Consider the following 25,241-nt stretch of genomic DNA (forward strand, 5'->3'; position numbering starts at 1 on the left):
TCCCACCATCACACCCTGCAGCAGGTGCTAGGCTGCAGGTGCTTTGCTCTAGGGTGAAAAGCAGCAGCCTCAGAAAGAACAGGACCAACCCTTGGGGTTACCATGGGAATCCTGATTCCAGCATCTCATGCTGCAGAGCCTTAGCTGGGTCAGATGTGATAGAGAGCAGCACTGCTGGGTGCCTTAGCTTCACACTGCAACTCCTCTGGCCTTGGCCACAGACACTAAGCTCTTCTGATCATGCTTGAGAGTCTGCTTATGACCTAAATTAGCTGATGCTAATTGCACATACACGTGTTAACATCACATTTCGTTATGCACCATTACAACTTACTCAGCCGATGTGTTTAATAAATAGCAAAGCGACTGGTTTGGAACCACTTTGCTCTCTGAACAGGCCAATCTAGGCATAACTTCTGCTCAAACAGTTAGCAAAAGCAAACACAACGCACACATCAGCAGAAATAACTCAAAGATGCCACTTACCAATCAGTAATACACCATCTTGTTCGAATGAAACCTTTTCTGGACCACTTGCACTGAAAAACAAGCCAAGAGGAACCAAGTCAGCTTCAGCGGAGGATCAGAGTGAAATGTGCTTACACAGAGAACAAAAATTCATCCAGACCTGTAACTAATACCAGCTGCACACTAACTGATGTACCTTGAAAACATATGTCATGTCTCTTAGCAATCCTGGGGGCTTGCAGCAGTTACAGTCTCACATGTGAGATCAGTGTAAGCCCTGGTTGCTGCTGATAGATGAGAGAGAACCCATGAGGTTCTTCAGAACTTGTGCTTAGCCTGAACCAGCAAACTCTCACCACCCCAGTGCAAACGTCCTGGCTTCTCTGCAATTTCACCTCAACTGGAAAATGCCATCAGAGATTTACACCAAATTAAAATGAATGAGATCTGCTAGGAAGCTATTCCTCCTGCTGAGCCAGCCCACCAGTATTTCTACACAAGTTAAGGGGAATTTAAATAATGGTCAAATATTACATTTATCAAAACTGCAGGCTCCACGAGAAAGCCACAAATCAGCCCATGCCAGCCCTGGCGTTCATGATACAGCAAAAGGGTTTTTTCAGCACCACTCCTGAGCCACTGCCATAAATTGCAGCCTCCCACAAAAGACACGACTGCATCCTATTTATTCGCTGCTAACAATGACTGTGGGGCCAGGCCAGAGTTCTCTACTCATGAATACTGCACCAGACAGGCCTAAAGAATGGTGCCAAAAGACTGCACCCCCTTGTTTTGAAGGAAGTGTTAGCTGGAGCACAGCATCCCCTGCTCAGGGCTACCACTCTCCTAAGGGGTGGCCTTCAAGAGAAGCTCATCAGATGCATTTGTACACCTTGCTGTGGACAGAGCCCGCACGAAAAGCTACAGTTCCAAATGCTGCTGAGAGAGGGAAGTGCCTGGCAAAATCCCAATGAGCTATTTTCTTACTTTCTTCTAACTTTCTGACTGCTTCAGAGGGCAGCTACCCATCATAGAATCAACCAGGTTGGAAGAGACCTCCAAGATCAACCAATCCAACCTAGCACCCATCTCCCATCCCCTCTCTGGGCACAATGGCCCAACAGACTAACACCACTCTGGTAGTGGGGCCCGTTCCCACCAGGCTGTCCAAACTGTGCTCATGGAGATTTGGAATGTTTCTTCACAGTATCATCAGGGCTGGAAGAGACCTCACAGATCATCAAGTCCAACCCTTTACCACAGAGCTCAAGGCTAGACCATGGCACCAAGTGCCACGTCCAATCCTGCCTTGAACAGCTCCAGGGACGGCGACTCCACCACCTCCCCGGGCAGCCCATTCCAGTGTCCAATGACTCTCTCAGTGAAGAACTTTCTCCTCACCTCCAGCCTAAATCTCCCCTGGCGCAGCCTGAGGCTGTGTCCTCTCGTTCTGGTGCTGGCCACCTGAGAGAAGAGAGCAACCTCCTCCTGGCCACAACCACCCCTCAGGTAGTTGTAGACTGTTTCTTTTACTGAATAACTAACAGCTGCTTCTGCAAAGCTTGAGTGCAGGAACCACCTCCTGATGTGCAGTTGTTCTCTGCAGGCCAGGCAAATGTGCAGAGCTCCCTGCAAGTGACAACTCGTGGCACTGACTGCACTCCAGAGCCTGCAGTGCCGTGCCAAAGTGTCACCTGTATGCCTCAAAGCTAAGAAGTGACCCAACTGTCTACAAAAGTCATGCATGGCCTCGCATTTTGGCAAACTTGCATTTAGCATTTCTCACCTTGGGTAGCAAGTTCAGCAGCACCTTTCTGTGGGCTTCCTACAGCAATTGCCACAGCTAGATGTGACTGCCAGAGCCACAGAGGAACTTGCAGTGCAGCTGCTCACATGAAAAGCCACTGTGCTGTCCCTCCTGGAGAAGGGCTGGGGCTTCTCCCTGCACAAGTTCCATCAGCTTTGCACTGCTACAGCACTGGGCAGTACAAGGAGGTTGTCCTCTCCAGACCATCAAGTCCAGGAGCAGTGACTAACCACAAAGTCGACACGCAGAGAATCAAAATCCATATTCTGGTACTGGGGACACAGAGTGAACAGCTTTCTCTTGTTCTTGACTTAGGTCTCTACTCAGGGTTGACCTTCACTGGCTCATGGGATGTACATTAAGTGGAAACAAATCGAATTAACATAAGAAATGCTAAAAATGTAAATATTTCCTACAGACCAAAGGAGGAAACCTCCCTACCCCAGAAGGGTTATACAGAGTAACTGGACTCTTCTGAGCGCTCGTGGAGTTCACATAGCACCTCCTGAAGATCTGCCTGCTGATTGCATCAATGCCCTAATGACAGAGTTGGGAGATGAGTGGGTTTGAGATATTTAATTGCTTGTTGACTTACAAACAGGTGCTTCAATCTTGTAAGAATCTGTGCTTTTAAAAGCAAGTGAGTTTATTCGGGCTCGGGAGGAAATCCTAGCAGTTCACTACTCTGAAATCCAGCTGCTGGATCATTCAGTGGGGAACTAATTTCTCTGGATCATCACTGCTTGTCTCTTAGGAGATCCCAACATTTGATTTTTCTTAAACTGCAGCTCTGCTGAGAAAAATTGCAGTGATTGAATGAATATCTGCTTTCCTACAAACCTCTCTTCCAACCCTGAAAAATCACCATCTTCTGTAGACCCTGAGTCACCCTGGTCAGCAGTCAGTCAGGGAAGGGCTGTGGTCTGGCACACCAAACCTCTCCAGCAGCCTGGCTTTCATGATTGAACTACAGACCCCATAATCCAAAAAGGTCTCTTCTATTCACAGGTTCTGTGATGATTGTGACAGCACAGTCACAAGTTGAGATTTGGCAAAAGGTCAACATTTAATCAAAAGCAAAACCACAGGAAAAGTTAAATGCTAAAAGCCTTCAAAATTGGCTTAAATCTAATCCAAATAAAAAAAAAGGGGGGAGGAGGAGGGGGGGCATGGACATCTGTCATTTCTGTCTTAAAAATAACTATATTGAACTTTTAATTACTGAAGAACAATACACAGAACTAAAAATCAAACTGTCCCAGCCTATGATGTGACTCAACATAATGTCTTCAATCAAGCTGTCATTTTTCATTTGCTGTTCTCCTCTTCACCAATGCAATAGGTACCACAAAAGATGTAGCATTAAAGCAGGGCCAACAAGATCATGTTGCTTAGAGTCATATCCAGTTGGGTTCTGAGCACCTCCAAGGACAGCGATTTCACAACCCATCTGGGATCATCTTCTGTTATTTACCCTTACAGTGAAATCCATTCCCAGGTTTAGTCAGATTGTCCCTTGCTGCAGCTGGTGACAGGACTGCTGCCCCTTGGTCTGTTGCTGCACACACCCAGAGGCACCAGCTGGCCAGCAGAGTGGTCACCCTTCACCTCTCTCTCCTGATGACACAGGCAGGCTCTCTGGCTTCTCCTCCTACATCCTGTGCTCCAGCCCCTGAGGTGGCTCTGCTGCACTTGCTCCATTTGTCCACGTTTCTCTGGTACAGGGGTTCCCAAAACAACAATGGAGATGTGACATGGTCTTGGGAGTGCCAAGTAGATGGAAGAGTCCCTTCCTGGGACTTAACATGTCCTGGGATGCTGATGTTCTTCTTTGCAGCCAAAGTAAACTTGCTGTCCAACAAGATGCAGGTCCGTTACTGTTTTCCTGATAGTCATCTCCAGCCTGCACTGCTTTGTGAGTGTTACCCCAGCCCAGAGACCAGGCTTGGCATTAATCTTTGCTGAATTCCATGAGGTTCCCCTGTCATACCACTTCTTCAGCGTGCTGAAGCCTCTCTGAACAGCAGCCCTCCAGTGTATTAACTGCTCCCTTAACTTGACATCATCAGCAAAGCTGACCATGCACTACATCCTGTTGTCCAAGCTGTTAATGACAATGTTGAACAGCATGGATCTCAGCACTGACTCCTGAGGAACATCACTAGCAACCAGCTGCTGCTTGGACTTTGTTCACCACCTTGAGAGCCTGGTGGCTGGCCAGCTTTCCAGCTGCCTTGTACTCCACATACCCAGTACACATCACCAGCTGGGCTTCAGGGATGCTGCAGAAGACTGCATTGACTGAAGGCCTTGCTAGAGCCAGTATACACAACACACAGAGCACTCCTCCTGCCCATGTCATCCTGGAAGATCTGCTTCATCATCTTCCCATGACTGAGGCAAGGCCATCTGGGACCCTTCTTGAAATGGCAGTGACACTGGTATCTTACCAGGCCCCAGGAACCACTGCCTTTTGAGAGGACATCATCCAGATCCCTTTCTCATTGGATGTGCCCAGCCTGCTGCCATAGGCACACAGGTACAACTGGCTTCAGGTTTTGTGCAACTGAAGTGTGTGGGGCTGAGCCCTGCTGTCAGCCATCATTCACTTCTCCAGCAGGCCACCCCACAGGACTCTGCTTTGATTCTATCACTGATGATCTCACCAACACCAGCAATGTCAGAGTAAAGCACATACTGATAGAAATATGCTGATCCTCTGCATCGCCGCCTCACTGTTCCACGCAAGCTTACCCAGATCCAAGTCAATTAAAAGCTGTTTGCAACACAATTTATATTCCATGGCATGGAGAAAAAGAAGATTTCTTACAGCAGCTTTGTGTTTCCTCACACAGGCACTGCAAATCCTGGGTTTTAAGGGCAGCAATATTTATTAGAGGCTATTTTGCCAAAACTGTACTTTAAGAAGTGTAACGGAAATTCTCTCACCTCTCTGTGAGAAGTCCTTCAAAAAAAATGTATTTTAACAATCACAGTCTGAAAACTTGCAGTTCCATCCTGCCAGGCTTTTCTTTGTGAATAGAGTCTCTCAGGAGATGGTGCTGACCTTTTAAAAACCCCTCGAAACACCACCTACATAAATAACCTCTGCTACATCGGGTAAAAGGACCTCCAGACAACATTAACATGAAGAGAGAGGTTAGAGAGGGCTAATGTCAAAAAGCACTGTGAGCAATAAGTAATGCACACAAACCATGATTGATAATGACTAGCACAGAGCCTTAATTCATCTTTTCTCCATCATTTTACTGAGAGGGACCATATCAAATTAAATAGTGACCCAGCAAGGGTTTATTCAGCCATACAAAGCAGGGGCATGAAGGAAAGATGTATGAAAGTGGCAATGACTGTGGTGTAATTGCAGCTTCTTAAAGGAACACCACGGCTCTGAGGGAGATGGGAAGCCTGGCACCTGGAGCAGCTGACCACTGAGTTGTGGCACCGAGGGATGTTCAGCTCTTGCAACACCACCATGGGGAGAACAACTCCTCAAGGCTAAGAGCCTGGTGCAGGAGCCCATGCTTCACCTACTCACAAAGTATTCAATATTTAACTAGCTGAGAAAAGGAAGAGCTATTAGGACAAATTTCCACCAAAACCAAGCAGCAAGTAGTTTCTGCCCCCAAATGACTTCCTTTCTTCCCTTAGATCAGCTTACAGAACTACAGAACCTATGCTCTTGGGGTCATAGGAGTTTGCATGCAAGCTGCTCAAACACCTTCTCATTTCCCTGTGTCAGAGTAAGACACAGCATGTGGAAAGCTCAAGCCCAACATAGCCTCTGAACACTACCAAGCACTGTAATGACACCATCAGTTATATTTTTACTGCTAAAGATTTTTTGAAGCCATTGCATAAATTTAGAAGCCTGCAAATGAAAATACCTATGGCACTCATCAGAAGAAAAATAGAATGTATAGCAAGAGCTCAAGAACATGAAGTCAGACTATCTAATGACAAAGCCTGGTATGCAGTGTAATAATCGAATTGCTCATTTGTTTGTTCACATAATGCTTCCATTACCTTTTATTTATCAGAAAATCAAGACCAGGCTTTGGTGTCTGTGCAGGAGGCACACAAATCTAAGAAATAGGTGACAGAACTTACACTTGTTCTACTTATTTTTACATAAACCCATGGGACATGCAAATTGCTGCCAGCTTCCTCCTCTACACATCAGCAGGGAAGTTGCCAACCAGCAGCCACAGAGGATTTCTTCACCAGAAGACAGAAACACAAAACTGACTCAATTCTTGCATCAACAGCCCAGTTAGGTATCTATTTGTGAGGCAGCTGTCTGTTATCCTGCCAGGCAATAGGTACGAGTAGGGCTGGTGAGGCAGAGGTTTCAGAGGTCCCTTTCTCATTTCTCAGAGAATCTCAAAGGACCATGTGGAGACACGGCAAGACAGGAGGTGATGTCAAAGGGGCCAGACCCTAGAAGCAACTGAAGCAGCACACTCCAGAGCAGGTCACTGCCAGAAACAGCTGAAAATAATGGGATGTGTTTGAAAGCACAATAGGAGCTGCTGCTGGTGTGTCCTCACTCTTCACATCCTCTGCAAGAGGTGCAGTACTTCTTGGGCTTTACAAGGCACCTTCTTTTTCCCTCCTGCACTTCACTATGCTCTCCAAAGAGCATTTAATCCTGTGAGAAACCCTTTCTCTGGAACAGAAGAATTCAGAGCTGACAGGAGGATAAACAACAGAACTACATCCTGGAGGCACAACTCAAAACGTAATAGCAATCGTGAAGCCTGTTTTGCTTTTCCCAAGAAGGCAGAGTCACCACACAACTTATTCTGCAAAATGACACTGACACTACCAAGGCAATAGCAGCACAGTGACAACATGGCACGGACTTGCCACAGCAAGGCTGCAGGAAATGACCAGAACTGCTGCCACACTCAGGATGAGCCTGACCCAGCGTTCGACTACATTCTTCCAGCTAAGATTTTTCTTAGGACTCATCTATATAGCCAAATTTTACTACTGTTGGAACATATCACTTAAAATAATTACAAAGGAACAGTGGTGGAGGAAACATGACGGTTTGGCCTTTCCCTTGGCCCCAGTAAGAGCCAGAACAGGAGGCTGGGGAGGTACTTCAGTTCCTGCTGGAGGAGCCTAGGCTGAGTGAAAACAAGGACACCTGTGACACTTGTTTCACTGAGTGATCTGCATGTTCTGTCACCCTAACCTGTAAATTACCTTTAAATACTCATAAGTTCAACACAGCTACTTAATTCCTTTAACTTCAATAAATAACAAACCTGGAAGTTTTTAAGGCAAGGCTGCATGGAACATTAAGCAACCTGATCTAGAATGAGGTGTCCCTGCCCATGGCAGAGGGGTTAGAGCTAAATGATCATAGGATCATAGAATCAAGCAGGTTGGAAGAGATTTCCAAGATCATCCACTCCAACCTAGCACCCAGCCCTATCCAATCAACTAGACCATGGCACTAAGTGCCTCATCCAGGCTTTTCATGAATACTTCCAGGGATGGTGACTCCACCACCTCCCTGGGCAGCCCATTCCAATGCCAATCACTCTCTCTGCCAACAACTTCCTCCTAACATCCAGCCTAGACCTGCCCTGGCACAGCTTCAGACTGTGTCCCCTTGTTCTATTGCTGGTTGTCTGGCAGAAGAGACCAAGCCCCATCTGGCTACAGCCTCCCTTCAGGTACTTGTAGACAGCAATGAGGTCAGCCCTGAGCCTCCTACAGGCTGCACACCCCCAGCTCCCTCAGCCTCTCCTTACAGGGCTGTGCTCCAGGCCCTCACCAGCTTCATTGCCCTTCTCTGGACACCTTCCAGTACCTCAACATCTCTCTTGAATTGAGGAGCCCAGAACTGGACACAGCACTCAAGGTGTGGCCTGAGCAGTGCTGAGTACAGGAGCAGAATAACCTCCCTTGTCCTGCTGGCCACACTCTTCCTGAGCCAGCCCAGGATGCCATTGGCTTTCCTGCCCACCTGGGCACACTGCTGCCTCATCTTCAGCTACCATCACCCCCAGGTTCTTTTCTTCCTGGCTGCTCTCCAGCCACTCTGTCCCCAGCCTATAGTGCTGCTTGGGGTTGTTGTGATCAAAGTGTAGAACCCTGCACTTGGCCTTGTTCAATCTCATCCCATTGTCTTTGCCCACCCATCCAGCCTGGCAAGGTCCCTCTGCAGGGCTCTCCTACCCTGCAAAAGCTCCACACCTGCTCCTAGCTTGGTGTCATCTGCAAGCTTACTGATGACATAGATTTGATCCCCTGGCCCAGATCATCAGTAAAGACATGGAAGAGGACTGGGCCCAGCACTGATCCTTGGGGAACACCACTAGTGACAGCTGCCAACTGGACATGGCACCATTCACCACCGCTCTCTGGTGATGCTTGAGGTGTCTTCCAGCCCTGACAATTCCATGATTATATGATTATTAATAATATGTCTGTGACTAATACTGTGTCTATTTAACGTTAAGAACACAAACATTATTAACTTTGCATCTAAGATAGCACAAAGCTGAAGCACTGTGTAACACCTTTCAATGTAAAGCTGTCATCCTTCACCTTAGACATACACTGCAGAAGCCTTTCACCGAGATGCTGTAGTATTTCCAAATACAGCATTCAAAAAGAAGAAACTCATGGAAACAGAATTTAAAGAATGACTACACCTTGAGAAGAAGGAAAGAGAAAACTGTTTCTCATTGCAGGTTGCAAAGCAACAATCTGTATTCTGACTTTAACAGATGGTCACTAGCTGATCCACCATCTGTAAGCCACCACAAAACCAGGTAGAGATGATATAGATCATCCTTACACTCTCAGAGAAGTATCTACATTTTAAAACAGGAAAAAGAATCCCTACTGCATGTCCCAGAAAGGGGATACCACATCTTTCACCTTATGGCATTAAGTCTCTTCTCAGATCCTCTGTTAATAGGATTCCTTTAGCCAGCAGATGGATTGTGAATACAGGCAGTTTCATCTACTAAAAGACAACATAAATCATCATTGAGAAAGGAGAGACCGCAGTAAGGTTATCACCATACAGCCTTCTCCATGAAAGGTTTGCATTAAAGCATTAGTGAAATTAATTCATCTTTCATAAGAGCTTTGAGCAGTATCTGTGATCTATGATAACAACCAATTTCTCACTATGGGGGGAAAAAAAAATTACTCAGCCCTGATAGACTACACAAATCTGCTTTTTTTTAAATGGCCTAACATTATCTGGAGTGTTGCTCCCAGAGGCATCGTTTGAGTCTTATGCCCAGCCAAGAGGAGCTATAAATCAAGACAGAAAGTTTTGTTAGTTTTATATGCAGTGGGCTGTAATTATTTTGAATTGCATTATGCCTCAATCATTGTAATTACTTTTAGATCATCTTTAAGCAGCAGTAATAAAAGGAAAAGAAATGAGTCTGAAAGCATTTCTCACAGAAAACATTGTAACTGTGATATGAGAAGCCTGGATAAAACACACAAGGGCATGTAAAATGTAATGTTTGGACAGAGGCTGCTCATGCATCCTGCTGTGTCAACTCAAATCCTCACAGAATAGATTGTTCTGTGGTCTTTTAATTAGCATTGTGATTACCAACACTTGTGGAGGAAAAAAATGGGTGGTAACAAGATTAATTTGGCTTTAAAAGGAGAAACATGTCTGTGGGAGCCTAAACTATGTCACTGTTGGGTTTTTCATGCTGCAACACTTCTATGTGCTTGGGAGACTCTTTGGACCTCTGCCCAAACTGGAAAACAATGTAGTGCAACAATCATCACAGTTATTTTATCTCCCTCTTCAAGCCACATGAACAATATTCTGCCTTGGGCTATGCTAGGCCAACAAACAGGAAAGTTACAGTACTGTAAATATCCACAGGGTGTTATTAGTTGCATTATTGCAGTCCTGGGTATCCCTTTCCTCTCCTACTGCACAATAAAGCATGTAAATCCCCTGGCCTGGTCTGCAGGTCTTGCCCAGCATTATCACAAGGAATCATGATGCAGGCAGGAACAGAACTACACTTCCAAGATGCTCCAGGGCTTTGTTCACAGTTTAACTGTGAAGAGTGGCGAATTTCCCCTTTTCTTACTTACCCCATCCCTATTTATCCAGGTGAACAGAACCCACAGCAACACTAGAACATGGTGCTCTCTCCTGAGAAAAGCCATTTAAGGTGATGTAAGGAATGGGAACAGTGTGAAGCTATTTAGCTGCTGCTTGAGTTCTGGATCCAGAAGTCCTGCAAGGTGTGATGGGTAAAGATGTTGCTCCAAAACAAGACATGGGTGACATGGGCACAACTGATCCCTGAGCACCAAGGAACGACACAATTCTTGCTCCAAAACAAGACATGGGCAACATGGGCACAACTGATCTCTGAGCACCAAGGAACAACACAATTCTTGCTCCAGACACAGTGCTGGAAAGCCACTGGACTCCACCATTTCTCCAAGAGACTGAAGAAATGTCCATGTAAGAGGTGGTAATAAAGAACACTGAACAAGCTACAAATTCACCAGCCCTGGGATGAAATAAGAGCAGTGAAGTAAAGCTGGAGATAACTCTTCCTAGGTATCAGTGAGCAGCCCATAATTTGGGTTATTTCTGTTAAGCATGGTAACAGCTCTCAGAGGCTGCTGCTCCTGCCCTCAGCACTGCAATCACATCGCTCAGCAGAACATGATACTCACGCTGTCAATCACCCTCACTGCTGCAGCTTCCTGCTGATGGAGAAGGACAAACACCTGAGCAATGCCTGAGCTTCCTTCAGCATGATAGATCACCTGACTGCAAAGAGGTACTTAGGGTGTTTATTCACAGGAGATAAAAGCTAGTCAAATTATGTCAAAGGCAGTTTCCCTTCCAGTATGGAGACACAGAACATAAATAATTTAATGTCCAAGTCAAGAAGCAGAATAACCTAATCCCACAACCCCTAATGATTTGTGCATCGCTCTCCCAAGCACTCAGGCACTATGTAAATATTTCCATGATACTCATTTAGGGATATTTAATAGTAATATTAAAATAGTAGGATGCCTGTTTAGTCCACAAATGTTATAGGCATTCAAAAGATTTATTCACTTGGCTTGCAGCAAACACTAACCATTAAACACTCATGTTCTAGCTGTTCTTAAGTTAAAAACGAGCAAATTAACCACCACAGAAAAGAACTGCAAGCAAAGACTGCATGTGCAATTGCACTTGCAGGTGCAGTGGAAGAGAGCCCTCAGCTTGCTTGTAGGTTTGGCTTTCACCCCCCAACAGGCAGCATTCCCCACTTCTTAACAGAAACACAAATCTCAGGAGTCTAAGAGCAGCCTCAGAGGAAAACACCAGTGTGTTTTTCAAGTTAGAGGAGCATTCTTGCCCCAGTAAGAAACCACCTTTCCCTCTGTACTTGCAGTGCCTGCAGCAGCACCTGGCTACATTTAGCAAAGCAGGAGGACAGATCTGCTGCCCCAGAATACCAAGGGGATCCATTTAAAGTAGTGTCTCACCCTGCCAGGGTTGCAGCTGTTTCTTTGGCTTTAGGTGCACAAACAAGCCTTTTCATCATCGTCCTCATCCTTCACAAGGACTTCCTCTCTACAAAGGCCTCCACTTGAATTTGGTAAATCCATGCAATGTCTTAGAATGTGCATTATAGGTGTCAAGAGCCAACAAACAAAAAGCCAAGACTTCATTCTGTCCTCAGCTACTCAAGCAATCAGACTCATAACCAGTAACTGGGAAAGCTCCACAGATTGTACATACCTCAGGGAAATAATCCTGTGGGAATTTCTCTTTTTCCAGCATGGGTGTGCTTTCTAAAGTGTCTGAGTAGATTTCTTTCCCAGTGACCTTTTTATACTTCTTGGCTAGGAAGACAAAAAAGTGAAAACCAAAATTACCACACATGTATTTATAAGCAACCTTAAGCATTCATTGGCAAAGCAGCAGCATCTGCAAAAGCAGTGGAAGGGTCTCAGCAAAGACATGCACTGAGCTGTTCTGGGGAAAAACAGAGACCACTAAACTAAGTGTCTTTAGACACATTTGTTTCTATTAGCTTCTCTGTGAACCACCTCCTCCTTGTGGTGCTGAGGGACATGGTTTAGAACTAGACTAGGCAGAGTTAGGTAATGGTTGGACTTCATGACCTTAAACGTCTTTTCCAACCAAAATGATTCTGTGATTCCAGATGATCCATCTCTGGCTCTCAGCACATGAGGTTATCAGTGGACTGAAAGCTGCAGTGGCTGCAGTGTTTGCAGCAGAACACATCACTGCCTAAAGTCTTTATGGAATGGCTCCATCGCAGACAGAGATGGCACAAGCTTTGCAGCCCTAACCAATCAATCTGTGGGTCTGTAACAGCTCATGAACAACAGGTTCTGCTTCTGGAGCTTCATCATATGCAGTTTCTCTCCTGATCATAGAATCATAGAATCACAGAACCAGTCAGGGTTGGAAGGGACCACAAGGATCATCTAGTTCCATCCCCCCAGCCATGGGCAGGGATGCTCTACCCTAGATTGGGCTGGCCACAGCCTTATCCAGCCTGGCCTTAAACAGGTCTCTTCCAACCTTGGTGATACTGTGATACTCTGATACCTCCAGGGATGGGGCCTCAACCACCTCCCTGGGCAACCCATTCCAAGGCCAAGGTATTGGCATCTCTCAAGATGAGAACTTGACATAATTTACCAAACTCCTCTAACACAGCAACTGAGGCAGCTATTTTACAGCTACCAATAAGCTGGACCTACCTGAATGGACTTTGACAGGAATGTAAAGGAGAAAAACTCCAAAACAACTACTGTAGGGAGCCAAGAACCATCTGATTCTACTGGATATCTTCTGAAAATACTGAGCAAGACAAAACTTGTCCAGATAAAGTATTTTATATAATCTGAGGAAGCATTTACAGTAATGTAGCAATATATCATCGGGGGGGAAAAATTGGCACATTCTTTATGTGTCAATCACTTTGAGATCTGGCTCCCAAAGGAAGACTAAACAAATATCCTGATAAACTAATGTGGCATCATTCTAAGTAGATCATGGATGGATGTGCCTCTTTCAGTAAGTTTACCAGTGTCAGCAGAAAGACCCCCATGTCATTCAAGATACAGAAAGCATTTGGCAGAAACTGTAAGGGCTGAGGGCTTCTGCTCTGGGAACCTAAACAAAAGGTAGCACTTGGCAGAAAGGAGGCACTTTACCATCAACTTAGGACCATATTGATGCTCATGTGAGTCAGCCACTCACTGACATGGCTGCTGAGAAGGGCAGGCAGGAGGAACAAGCAAGCCTTCTCCCATATATGCAAGGAAAAATACTTCTACACCACTTCGGATTTCACATCAGAGAAAACAAGATTCCTCTTGTAAATCCAAGCACTGCAGCCAGCAGTGGGGTGATGGTCTGTTAGGGCACACAACTTGGCAGCGGTTTGCATTGCAAGCAAACCTTCAGGCCTCTGATTAATACAAAACCAACCCAATCAACACCTTCCCAGCCTGAAGCAAGTAATACATGAGGCTGGAGAGAAAACTGCCCTCGTTTTGAAACTCAAATGTCTTCCTGAGATCTGAAAAGCAGAGACACTTTTTTTTCCCCCAAGACTGTATGACTGTATTCAGTCACATCCCCCTGTGCAGCGGATTTTGACAAGACACAGTGATGTTCCAGGAATATTGAATTGTACATAAACAGCTATTTTTTGCATGCTTTTGAGTAGAGCCAGAATTTCATAATGATTTCTGTGCAGAGGACGTTTGTATCCATTTGGATTTCTCCTCTGATTTAAGAGTTTAATACACTGTGAAAATGTCAATAGTAGTGAGAGAAGAGGCAAGTTTTACATTTCCTCTGAAAGATGAGAGCCTTTGGGGCCATATTTTACAAACACTGCACTTGGAGCCTGGTTCTGCTCTTACATTAGGAGAAGAGTGGGTGACTTACAGCTCCCAGCCAGTGCAGCACCTTGATCTTTATGAAGAGTTTCTTCTTCCCCAGTTTGGCCAACCACAGTGCTAGGCTCATGTCTCACCCCTCACTGGGCTTTGAGGTTTTGTCAAGTGACAAAACCCTCTGAAAGCAGTTTATTGTCTAGGACAAGCATCTGCTTATTCATATCTGTTATCTTCTTCTACACTTTTGCCTTCCATTTTCTCACTTTGTTTTTTAATTCTATAACACTGGAATGAGCTGCCCAAGGAGGTGGTTGAGTCGTCAAAGCTGGATCTATTTAAAGGCCATTTAGATGTGGTGTTTGGGCACATGGTTTAGAGGTGAACTTTGCAGAACAGGTCCTGGGCTGCATCAAGAGAACTGTGGCCAGTAGGGCAAGGGAGGTGATTCTCCCCCTCTACTCTGCTCTGATGAGACCCCACCTGGAGTACTGCATCCAGTTCTGGAGCCCACATTACAAGAGGGATGTGGAGACGCTGGAGTGTGTCCAGAGAAGGGCCACAAGGGCTGGAGCAGCTCTGCTGTGAGGACAGACTGAAAGAGTTGGGGTTGTTCAGGCTGGAGAAGAGGAGGCTCCCAGGTGACCTTCTTGTGGCCTTCCAGGATCTGAAAGGGGCCCCAAAAAAGCTGGGGAGGGACTTTTTAGGCTGTCAGGGAGTGCCAGGACTAAGGAGAATGGAGCACAGCTGGAGGTGAGGAGACTCAGACTGGAGGTGAGGAGGAAGTTGTTGAGCATGAGAGTGGTGAGAGCCTGGAATGGGTTGCCCAGGGAGGAGGTTGAGGCCGCATGGCTGGAGGTGTTTAAGGCCAGGCTGGATGAGGCTGTGGGCAGCTTGATCTAGGGTAGGGTGCCCCCGCTCATGGCAGTGGGGTTGGAACTAGATGATCCTTGTGGTCCCTTCCAACCCTGACTGATTCTATGATTCTATGTATTAATGGTTGGACTTGATCTCAATGGTCTTTTCCAACCTGAATGATTCTGTGATTTTCTTTTAAAAGCCATACAGTAGTAAATTAGCTGTGAAACAACAATTAACAGACACAGAAAGCTTGTCTTCTAAACTAAGTGTCATTTCACTCTGTGAGATGTTGTTACAACACCTCTCATCTGTAAGTAGCAGGCAGGATCTTTAGACGGAATTCAGAGCAAAACTTCTGGTCCTCCAGCACTGGTGAGATGAGGTTGTGTGTTCAGGAGTTAGATGTGCAAACACAGTTCACATATTGCTGCCACACAAAGCCATGCATGTGTCAAAATGATTTAGCAGTGGCTAACATGGGACCAGCAGCCCATGGGCTGGAGTAATCCAGCAGTGCCAGTCTCCTCCAGTATTCCTATTCTGCACACTGCCCATCTGATAACACCACCATCACCCAGTGTCTGCAAAGCTGCTCTCTTCTGGGAGGAAGACCAGATATGACCTCTCATCAGAAGTCTCTACATCACTGCAGAGCTTCCCAGTAAATAAAATCTTCTCAGAAATAAATTCTACTCTGAAGAGCCTAGGATGTTACAGATAAAATGTTTCTTCAGCATAGAAGCCAGTGATGACAGGAGGACTGGTAGATAGTAGCTGAACATGAGGCAGCAGTGTGCCCAGGTGGGCAGGAGAGCCAATGGCATCCTGGCCTGGCTCAGGAAGAGTGTGGCCAGTAGGACAATGGAAGTTATTCTGCCCCTGTACTCAGCACTGGTCAGGCTACACCTTGAGTGCTGTGTCCAGTTCTGGGCTCCTCAATTCAAGAGAGATGTTGAGGTGCTGGAAGGTGTCCAGAGAAGAGTGACAAAGTTGGTGAGTGGCCTGGAGCACAGCCCTGTGAGGAGAGGCTGAGGGAGCTGGGGGTGTGCAGCCTGCAGAAGAGGAGGCTCAGGGCTGACCTCATTGCTGCCTACAACTACCTGAAGGGAGGCTGTAGCCAGGTGGGGTTGGTCTCTTCTGCCAGGCAAGCAGCAACAGAACAAGGGGACACAGTCTCAAGTTGTGCTGGGGGAGGTCTAGGCTGGATGTTAGGAGGAAGTTTTTGGCAGAGAGAGTGATTGGCATTGGAATGGGCTGCCCAGGGAGGTGGTGGAGTCACCGTCCCTGGAGGTGTTGAAGAAAAGCCTGGCTGAGGCACTTACTGCCATGGTCTGGTTAATTGGCCAGGGCTGGGTGCTAGGTTGGAGTGGCTGATCTTGGAGGTCTTTTCCAACCTGGTCGTTTCTATGATTCTATGACTTATCAGGGCTCTATATGTAGAACTACTGCTCAGATATCTCAGGGAAGGAAGATCCTGTATCCTCGATTACATGAGCAGGGAGGATCTGTCTCCACTGAGAACAAAAATAATGAATCTATATAATTAAGACAATCAGTTCACTCCATAGATAGCTACTACCATTTCAGCAGTGTCTCAAATTAATGGGATGCTAGATGTAGTGCTAATGGGATTCAGCTCAGTAAGCCAAGTGAAGCCCAGAAGGTTTTTGTACCTAACATACTGAGTTCTCCACTGAAATAACATAAATTTTATATAATCTTTTCTATATGCACTTCAGGAAGCATTCAATAATTTTCCCTGATACTTCTAATATTTAATGCACACAGCCTACATTACTTTTAAACTTCTGAGATTTAGCAAGACCTCCAACCTGTCCAATCAATGTAGGTTAAAAACAATGGCACCTTCCTGCTGACCTGTGTTGCTCCCAAGTAATTTAAGCCATAAATCTACCTCAGCTGCTGTGCAAAATGACCATCACTGTTGGACATTTAAGGTCTTGGTCCTGTAGCTGATCTACATGGAAGAACCTTGTGACCATTCAGAGTTCTTTTGAAATCATCTCTATGGATCCCAAGGTCCATCTGCATGGGAATGATTAATGCACAAGCTTTCAACTAATGACCAGTTCATTGACTTCTTCTAAGAGGACTGTAAAAGGTAAGAAAAGTAACGTCTGTCATCAGCAGCTTGCATGCATTACAGAATTCCAGAGAGCATGGAAAGAGCTGCTGGGCACCACTGCTGGAGAAGATGAGAGGAAAGATGCCCTGACTTATAAAGCCAACTGCCAATATTTAATTCCTTTGCTTACCTTTAAAATCAAACTGGTAGATGTTTTTCAAGGATTCATGAAGAAAGTAAAAACTTCCTAGAGCCTGCAAAAAAATAACAATAAAATAAGACATTATAAAAGTACCTACTTTGGTTAAGTGAAAACAAAAAGGCAGCATACTTTACAGTTTAAAAAAGAAAACTCAGACGACATTAAATACTAAGAAACAAAAGGACTCATTTTTACATTCTCCAAGATCTATAAAAATGCTGATGTCCTTTGTTGCCTCTCTGCAGTTTCCTAAGCTATTAAAAGAAGCTCCTCAACAGCTGGCAGGATGCTAAGGGCATAGGTACCAGGTGCTCTGTCAGAATTACCCAGCCAACGGATGCAGTCAGTGACACAGACAACCCCTTCTGAACACCCAGTACCTCCCCACAACTCTTTTGTAAAGCCTGACAACTTCTGCTGCACTCTCAGAACAAAAACAAACACTGGTGGAGATTGCAGCACTGAAACAAGAGAAGGGCGCAGAGATTCAACAGCTCTGAGAGCTACATCCTACAGAGTGGTGTGGAGTGAATGGCTTTGCAGCTGCAGAGCAGGAGCAGTACTCAAATCCCAAGATGGTCTTTAGGGTACGCACTTGTACAGCTTTCCCTGCTCCTCAGTGCTTTGACAGTGAGGACAATGACCGAGCAGCAGAGTGTGTCCACCTCCACTGGCCACACCTGGAGAGCAACTGTCTGGTGTGCTGGTGTGGAGCCCACCCAGGCAGTGACTGGCACAGAGGGCTGACCCCAGGAGAGAGAACAGTCACAGCTGGGGAACTCAGGTCTGTGGATTGACACCAGCAGAACTGATGTGCTTCTAAGTATAAGCAGGAGCAGAGTTTAGTGCCCACAATACATGAAAAATGTGAGATACTGATGAAAATAAAATACTCTGAGCTGGAACTCAGACAGGACTTGTAGCCCCTCCTGCTGAGCTACATCTGGGTAACTGTAACTGTCGCAGGAGCTTTGCCAAGGGTTCACCTATACATGCTGTCAGCTTGCTGTTTTTCCCTCCTTCACAGCCATACAACACACTGCTTTCCACTGGTTAGTGAGGAAAATGACTTATTAGAAGGAAGCAAGGGAAAATCTGGTGAGAAAGGAAAAAGCAGTGCACACAACCTTTAGAGTGGAACACACAAAATGTACACATTTCAGATGAGAACCTGATGAGCCTGATGTGTTCAACAAAAACTGAGGGGAAGAAAAAGCACCCTGCTGCTACATAAACTTTCACTGAGACGTGTACAAGAAACGAGGCACTGAAGGAAAAGGATGATGGAGTTTCGTGATGTCTTTTTCTCCCTTCAGGCAGAGACCCTCCTGCAGAGCAGTGCTGTGGCTCCACGGCTGCCGCATTCATTATTTATGAGGCGCTGCACATCCAGAGATTAAACATTTGCTGATTTGTCAAAAGCACAAACATGAGGTCCTGCCTATCTCCTTGACATATTAGTCCATCCAACAGAAAACACTGTCACACATTTAACTGATGAGTACACTTCCCTGCGACCCAGCCAGCTTCCTCTCGGTCCCTGCTTTTCCTTTTGATGCTGTGGAGGAGGCAAATCAGAGCATGCAGGAGACACTCTGGCAGAGGACTCAAGGTTAACCATCCTGCAACAAGGACGTGCTGCCAGGAACAAAATAAATCCTCCTACCAGATAAAAACATTGCCACCTGATGTTTAATTTCTAAGTGGAGAAGCCATCATTAGCAACAGCCAGTGCTGCTGGCTAAAGCTAAGTTTGCACAATTCTCTGGCCTTTGGATTAGAAGAAAAAAAAAGAAGAGAAAGGAGATTACTCTTGAATAGCAATACGTTTACAGAGATATTTTTTGGTAGACAAGAGTCTGTTTTGTCTTGCAGGGAGCTAATACTAGATAAAAATCCTAAAATCATATGCAAGCTACAGGCAAAAGTCAATTGCTGTACTGGAAGATAATTTTCCTAACTGGGTTGCAACAAAGAAAGTAAAGCACATGCTGCCAGAACTTTAAACTTTCTGGGAAGGCAGCAACTCCTGCATTAGAAGTGCCTGCTGCTTCAAATGCACGTGGGCACTGCTGAGATGTAGCAGCACCAAAGGAAAACACAGTGGAAGAATCATAGAATCAAGCAGGTTGGAAGAGACCTCCAAGATCATCCAGTCCAACCTAGCGCCCAGCCCTAGCCAGTCAACTAGACCATGGCACTAAGGGCTTCATGCAGTCTTTTCCTGAACACCTCCAGGGATGGTGACTCCACCACCTCCCCGGGCAGCCCATTCCAATGCCAATCACTCTCTCTGACAACAACTTCCTCCTAACATCCAGCCTAGACCTCCCCTGGCACAACTTGAGACTGTCCCCCCTTCTTTTGTTGCTGGTTGCCTGGCAGAAGAGACCAATCCCACCTGGATACAGCCTCCCTTCAGGTACTTGTAGACAGCAATGAGGTCACCCCTGAGCCTCCTCTTCTCCAGGCCAGTTTCAGCATTCTTCTTAGTAAAACTAAGTCACAGCCAGTGAGCTCAAAGGCTGGGCCTTGGGGCTGGAACATGAAGCTCATCTGTGGCACCCCTGCTTTGGGTAATCTTGTGAAGCTACTGACAGTGACTGGGTTCATAAATGGTGCTTGGGTGAGTGCGAGTCTCAACATGGTTCTTTGTCACAGACCTTGCTCTTACTCATAAGCATCTCACTTTCTTAACATCAGTGCTTACTTTCTTAACATCTTAACTGAATGCACACACACAGAGTTTCTATCCTGCTGAAATCAATTCTGAAGCACTTCTGAGAATGCTGCAGATGAGCTCCTACCTGCTCATTTAGAGAGATGACCTTAAATAAAAGCTTTCAGCCTATTACATCAAGTTTAAATAATTTGAATGTGATACATATCTATACATTAAGAAAATAGGACAGTGCAAACAGCTGAATGAGTTCTCAGTTATAAAGTCTAGTTAAATGTGATTATTTTACCAGGAGCTATTAGCAGCTTAACAGAGTGCATTAAAGACTTGTTCACTAGATTTGAGCCATTCTCCCCTCTCCTGCTCCTTCTGAATTTCTCCCAGCTGGTCCATGACTTTCTTCAATGCACAGGGGAAAAGCTGACATACAGAAAGTGTTGCTCTTTAAGAACTCAGTATAAAGATACAGATTTATTTCATTTTCTTATATAGTGTTCAGAAGAAAGAAAATGAGCCTCAGCAAGCATCTGGAAAACAACATTGCAAATACTTCAAGTCTGAGCAATTTAAAAGTAAATGAACAAGGGATTCTGGAACGGGAAATACTGGGCTAGATCACAGAATTGTCAGGCTTGGAAGGGACCTCAAGGATCATCCAGTTCCAACCCCGCTGCCATGGTCAGAGACACTTCCCGCTAGATCAGGTTGCCCAAAGTCACATTCAACCTGGCCTTAAAAACATCCAGGGATGGGGATTCCATCACCTCCCTGGGCAACCTGTTCCAGTGTCTCACCATCCTCAAGGTGAAGAACTTCCTCACTTCCTCCTAACATCTAATATAAATCACCTCTTCTCTAGCGCTTGGATCCATTCCCCCCAGTCCTATCACTACCTGACACCTAAAAAGTCCCTCACCAGCTTTCCTGTAAGCCCCCTCAGATATGGGAAGGGCACTATAAGGTCTCCTCAGAGCTTTCTCTCCTCCAAACTGAACAACCCCAACTGTCTCAGCCTGTCCTCTTAGGAGAGGTGCTTCATCCCTCTGACCATCTTCATGGGTCTTTCTCTGGACACGTTCCACCACGTTCCAGTCTACCTATGACATCTAAATGTTCTAAGGGAGCTTTGTTTTTGCTCAGGATAACTGAATCACAGAGGCTGGAAGGGGCCTTCAGGATCTCCAGTCCAATCCCTGTCCAAAGCAAGGCTGATCACTGGGCTTCTCCGGGCATTGCCAAGTAATGACAAAATCCCCAGGGTGGGAGGCTGTCACCCCTTCTGAATCCTCTATGGCAGTGTTTGACTATCTCCAAGGCAAGCCATTCTCCCTTTACTCCCATTGCAACTCCCCTTGCCACAGCTGAGATGGAAATCAAAAGCTAACTGAAAAAACAGTATTTGGAAATAGTGATCTATCAAGCACAGACCATTTTAGAGACACCTGACAATTTAAACCTCGGTGACAGCATTATGAATTCTGAAGCTTCTCTATGTAACACATCAATAAGCAAACCAAGAAGTATCAAGATACCCCCAAACCCATTTTATTTAGATGCCACAGTTCTATTAAAAGTAGTACTGCCACCTGTGACCAAGCTACAACTTTATCTCTGAAGCATCTTGATTAGCTCACTGCTTGACTTCCTCTGGTTTTAATCTCCTAGTTAAAAGTAATTTTGAAGCATTAGTTGGGAAGTTTGGTTTGATAGTCTCCATTTGTAGCACTGAATGTCAAACAATTGTACACATGGAGTCCCTGATAGGCATTAAATAACACTGTACAGTTTCAGGAACTGATACTGCCAACACCTAAGATAGACTTTGGCTGTTTAATGCTAAACACAGGAGTGAAAAGAAGCAAAACCATAATGGAATGGAAGTTACAGCTATCGCTGTCTTCCGTGTTGGCAGAGACTTAATCAGCTTTATGTAAATACCCTTAACTTGTAAAAGTGATGGAGCACAGTTATAATTCACTGCCCAAACACCACCAAACACGAAGAAAAAGAAACTTTCTTACAGGGCTTACTGCCTGGGGCCATTCCTTGATGAGATCACAGGATCACAGGATGTTAGGGGTTGGAAGGGACCCAAGGAGATCATCAAGTAGAACCCCCCTGCCAGAGCAGGACCATACAATCTAGCACAGATCACAGAGGAATCCATCCAGACAGGCTCTGAAAGTCTCCAGAGAAGGAGACCCCTCAACTTCTCTGGGGAGCCTGTTGCAGTGCTCTGTGACCCTTACAGTAAAGAAGTTCCCCCTTGTGTTCAGGCAGAATCTCTTGCTGCAACTTACACCCGTTGCTCCTTGTCCTATCCCAGGCAGCAAGTGAGCAGAGACTGTCCCTCCCCTCCTGGCCAGCCCTCAGGTGTTTATAAACATTTAGCAAATCCCCTCTCAGTCTTCTCTTTTCCAGACTAAAAAGTCTCAGGTCCCTCAGCCTCTCCTCATAAGCCATGCCCTCCAGTACCCTCATCATCCTTGTAGCCCTCCACTGGACTCCCTCCAGCAGCTCCCTGTCCCTCTTAAACTGGGGAGCTCAAAACTGAACACAGTATTCAAGATGGGGTCTCGCCAGGGCAGAGGGGGAGGAGATTATATTGATTCAACTTACTTTTCCATAAAATAACAGCTTAAACTGTAAAGTTGAGCAGTATTAATTCAAAGTCTAGCAGTTGGCTTTATTTTCTCATTTCCAGTTTTAATGTGCTTTGGAAAAGGGAGATTGTGGCACGCAAAACAGCAGCAGCAGCAACACTGAGAGTACCCAAGCAGTATGATACAGAAACACGTTGCAAGTTACAAACCACCTGAAAACAGATGAGCTTTTCAAAGCTTCAGATGTGAAGAAAGTAAACTATTATCTGTTCCACCATAAGCATGTTAAAATGGATGACTTCTGCAGTTAGCACAACTTCTAGCACAAGTAAGAAGAAGTCTCCACTATGATGCAAGCTCGGAAGTAGTGCTGTGTTTAGAATCATAGAATCATACAATTGTCAGGGCTGGAAGGGACCCCAAGGATCATCTAGCTCCAAATCCCCTGCCATGGACAGGGACACTTCATACGAAACAAGGCTGCTCAGAGCCAAATCCTGCCTGGCCTTAAAAACTTCCAAGGATGGGGATTCTACCACCTCCCTGGGCAACCTGTTCCAGTGTCTTACCACCCTCACGGTGAAGTTCTTCCTTCCTAACATCCAATCTGAGTCTACCTACTTCTACTTTTGCTCCATTCCTCCTAGTACTATCACTACCTGACACCCTAAAAAGTCCCTCCCCAGCTTTCTTGCAGGTCCCCTTCAGATACTGGAAGGCCACATTAAGGTCTCCTCAGAGCCTTCTCCTCTCCAGGCTGAACAGCCTCACCTCTCTTAGTCTGTTCCCATAGCAGAGGTTCTCCAGCCCTCAGATCATAGAATCATAGAAAGGTTTAGCTTGGAAGATCATCATCTAGATCTCAAAAATCATCTAGATCCAACCCTCTGCCATCGGCAGGGACACCTCCCACTACAACAGGTGAGGTCTGAAGGCTTCATCCAGCCTGGCCTTGAACACCTCCAGGGAGGGAGCAGCCACAGCCTCCCTGGGCAAACTCTTCCAGCATTTCACCACTCTCACTGTAGAGAACTTATTCCTAGCATCTAGTTTAAATCTCCCCTCTGCCAGTTTAAACCCATTAGTCCTCATCCTGTCATCACAGGACCTTGTAAATAGTCCCTCCCCAGCCTTCTTATAGGCCCCTTTCAGATACTTCAAGGCTACTACCAGGTTTCCTCAAAGCCTTCTCTTCTCCAAGCTGAAGAGCCCCAGCTCTCATAGCCTGTCCTCATAGCAGAGCTGCTGCAGCCCTCTGACCATCTTAGTGGCCCTCCATTGGACTCACTCCAACAGTTCCATGTCCTTCCTGTGTTGGGGGCTCCAGAACTGCACACAGTGCTCCAGGTGGAGTCTCACCAGGGTGGAGCAGGTGAAGGGGAGAAACCCCTCCCATGCCCTGCTGGCCACACTTCTCTTGATGCAGTCCATGTTCTTGACTGCTCTGTATACAACTAACCTGCTCTGCATACAACTAACCTGCTCTGCTTTGACATTCCTGAAGTCAGCTGGAGCTGCATGCAATGCCATGGGCAGAGCAGGGCATATCTCCTTGGGCAGCTCCTAGGAGCTGATGCAGTGTCAGTGGGGCTGGATGCAGAGAACAGAAGTACTTAGAATCACAGAATCAACCAGGTTGGAAGAGACCTCCAACATCATCCACTCCAACCTAGCACCCAGCCCTGGCCAATCAACCAGACCATGGCACTAAGTGCCTCATCCAGGCTTTGCTTGAACACCTCCAAGAATGGTGACTCCACCACCTCCTGGGCAGCCCATTCCAATGCCAATCACTCTCTCTGTGAAGAACTTCCTCCTAACATCCAGCCTAGACCTCCCCTGACACAACTTGAGACTGTGTCCCCTTGTTCTGTTGCTACTTGCCTGGCAGAAGAGATCAACCCCACCTGGCTACAGCCTCTCTTCAGGTACTTGTAGACAGCAGGTAGTTGTAGACTGGACAGCCTTCGGGAGTGTGGCCCTTAAGGAATGATGGAGATCTCAGAGCACACAAATGTATCCCAGCTTGGACAGCCTAAGGGAAATGCTGGGAGCATTGGGAGAAGTTGGTGGCCATCTCACACAGCACTGTTGTTAAGAACAGGCCTTGCCCAAGGCTGGCCAAAGGACCTGGCTGTCCCCACATCCTGCACCTACAGCTGCAGAAACAATACAGCTTCACCTGCAGCAAGCATGTGGGGATCCAAAGAGCTCTGCATCTCCTCCCACAACAGATGATGGCAAAAGCCCAGTGATGTCCCCTCCCTGGCACCAGACAGAAGTGAAACGTGCACTGCTTTGGGTGAGGTTCCAGAGTGACACTCACTGCCATACTGGGAATTTCTTCTGTTATTCCATGCCAAAAGACTCATCTGGAAAACAGATTGGTCCTGACGGGTGGCAGCTGGCATTACTGCAAGCACCCATTCCTTTGGTTACACAGAAGTCATGTCACCAAGCCTGAATATTCAAACAGCTAGAACTTTTTTAACAGCTAATTGGCGTAATTACCTTTTTAAACTACGCAATTTCAACCGTGGAAATTTAATGCACAAAGGAAATACCTGAATAGAAGTTTTAATTACTGTACAGAGTAAATATTTACTGCA

General features: G+C 46.0%; 1 protein-coding gene across 2 annotated transcripts in view; it reads right to left on the minus strand.

The window, feature by feature from the left end:
• The window catches only part of INPP5A (inositol polyphosphate-5-phosphatase A), a 276,814-nt gene that overhangs the window by 109,985 nt on the left and 141,588 nt on the right, over window positions 1-25,241 (minus strand). For both annotated transcript variants that reach the window (XM_064145101.1, XM_064145102.1), the window contains exons 5-7: window positions 17,338-17,401; window positions 12,060-12,163; window positions 487-539 (exon numbers count right to left, since the gene is read on the minus strand). In XM_064145101.1, coding sequence (XP_064001171.1) covers window positions 487-539; window positions 12,060-12,163; window positions 17,338-17,401 — 221 coding nt within the window. The remainder of the gene's footprint in view (window positions 1-486; window positions 540-12,059; window positions 12,164-17,337; window positions 17,402-25,241) is intronic.

This window comes from Pogoniulus pusillus, chromosome 6, assembly GCF_015220805.1.
Source record: "Pogoniulus pusillus isolate bPogPus1 chromosome 6, bPogPus1.pri, whole genome shotgun sequence".
In the NCBI taxonomy this organism is placed as follows: Eukaryota; Metazoa; Chordata; class Aves; order Piciformes; family Lybiidae; genus Pogoniulus; species Pogoniulus pusillus.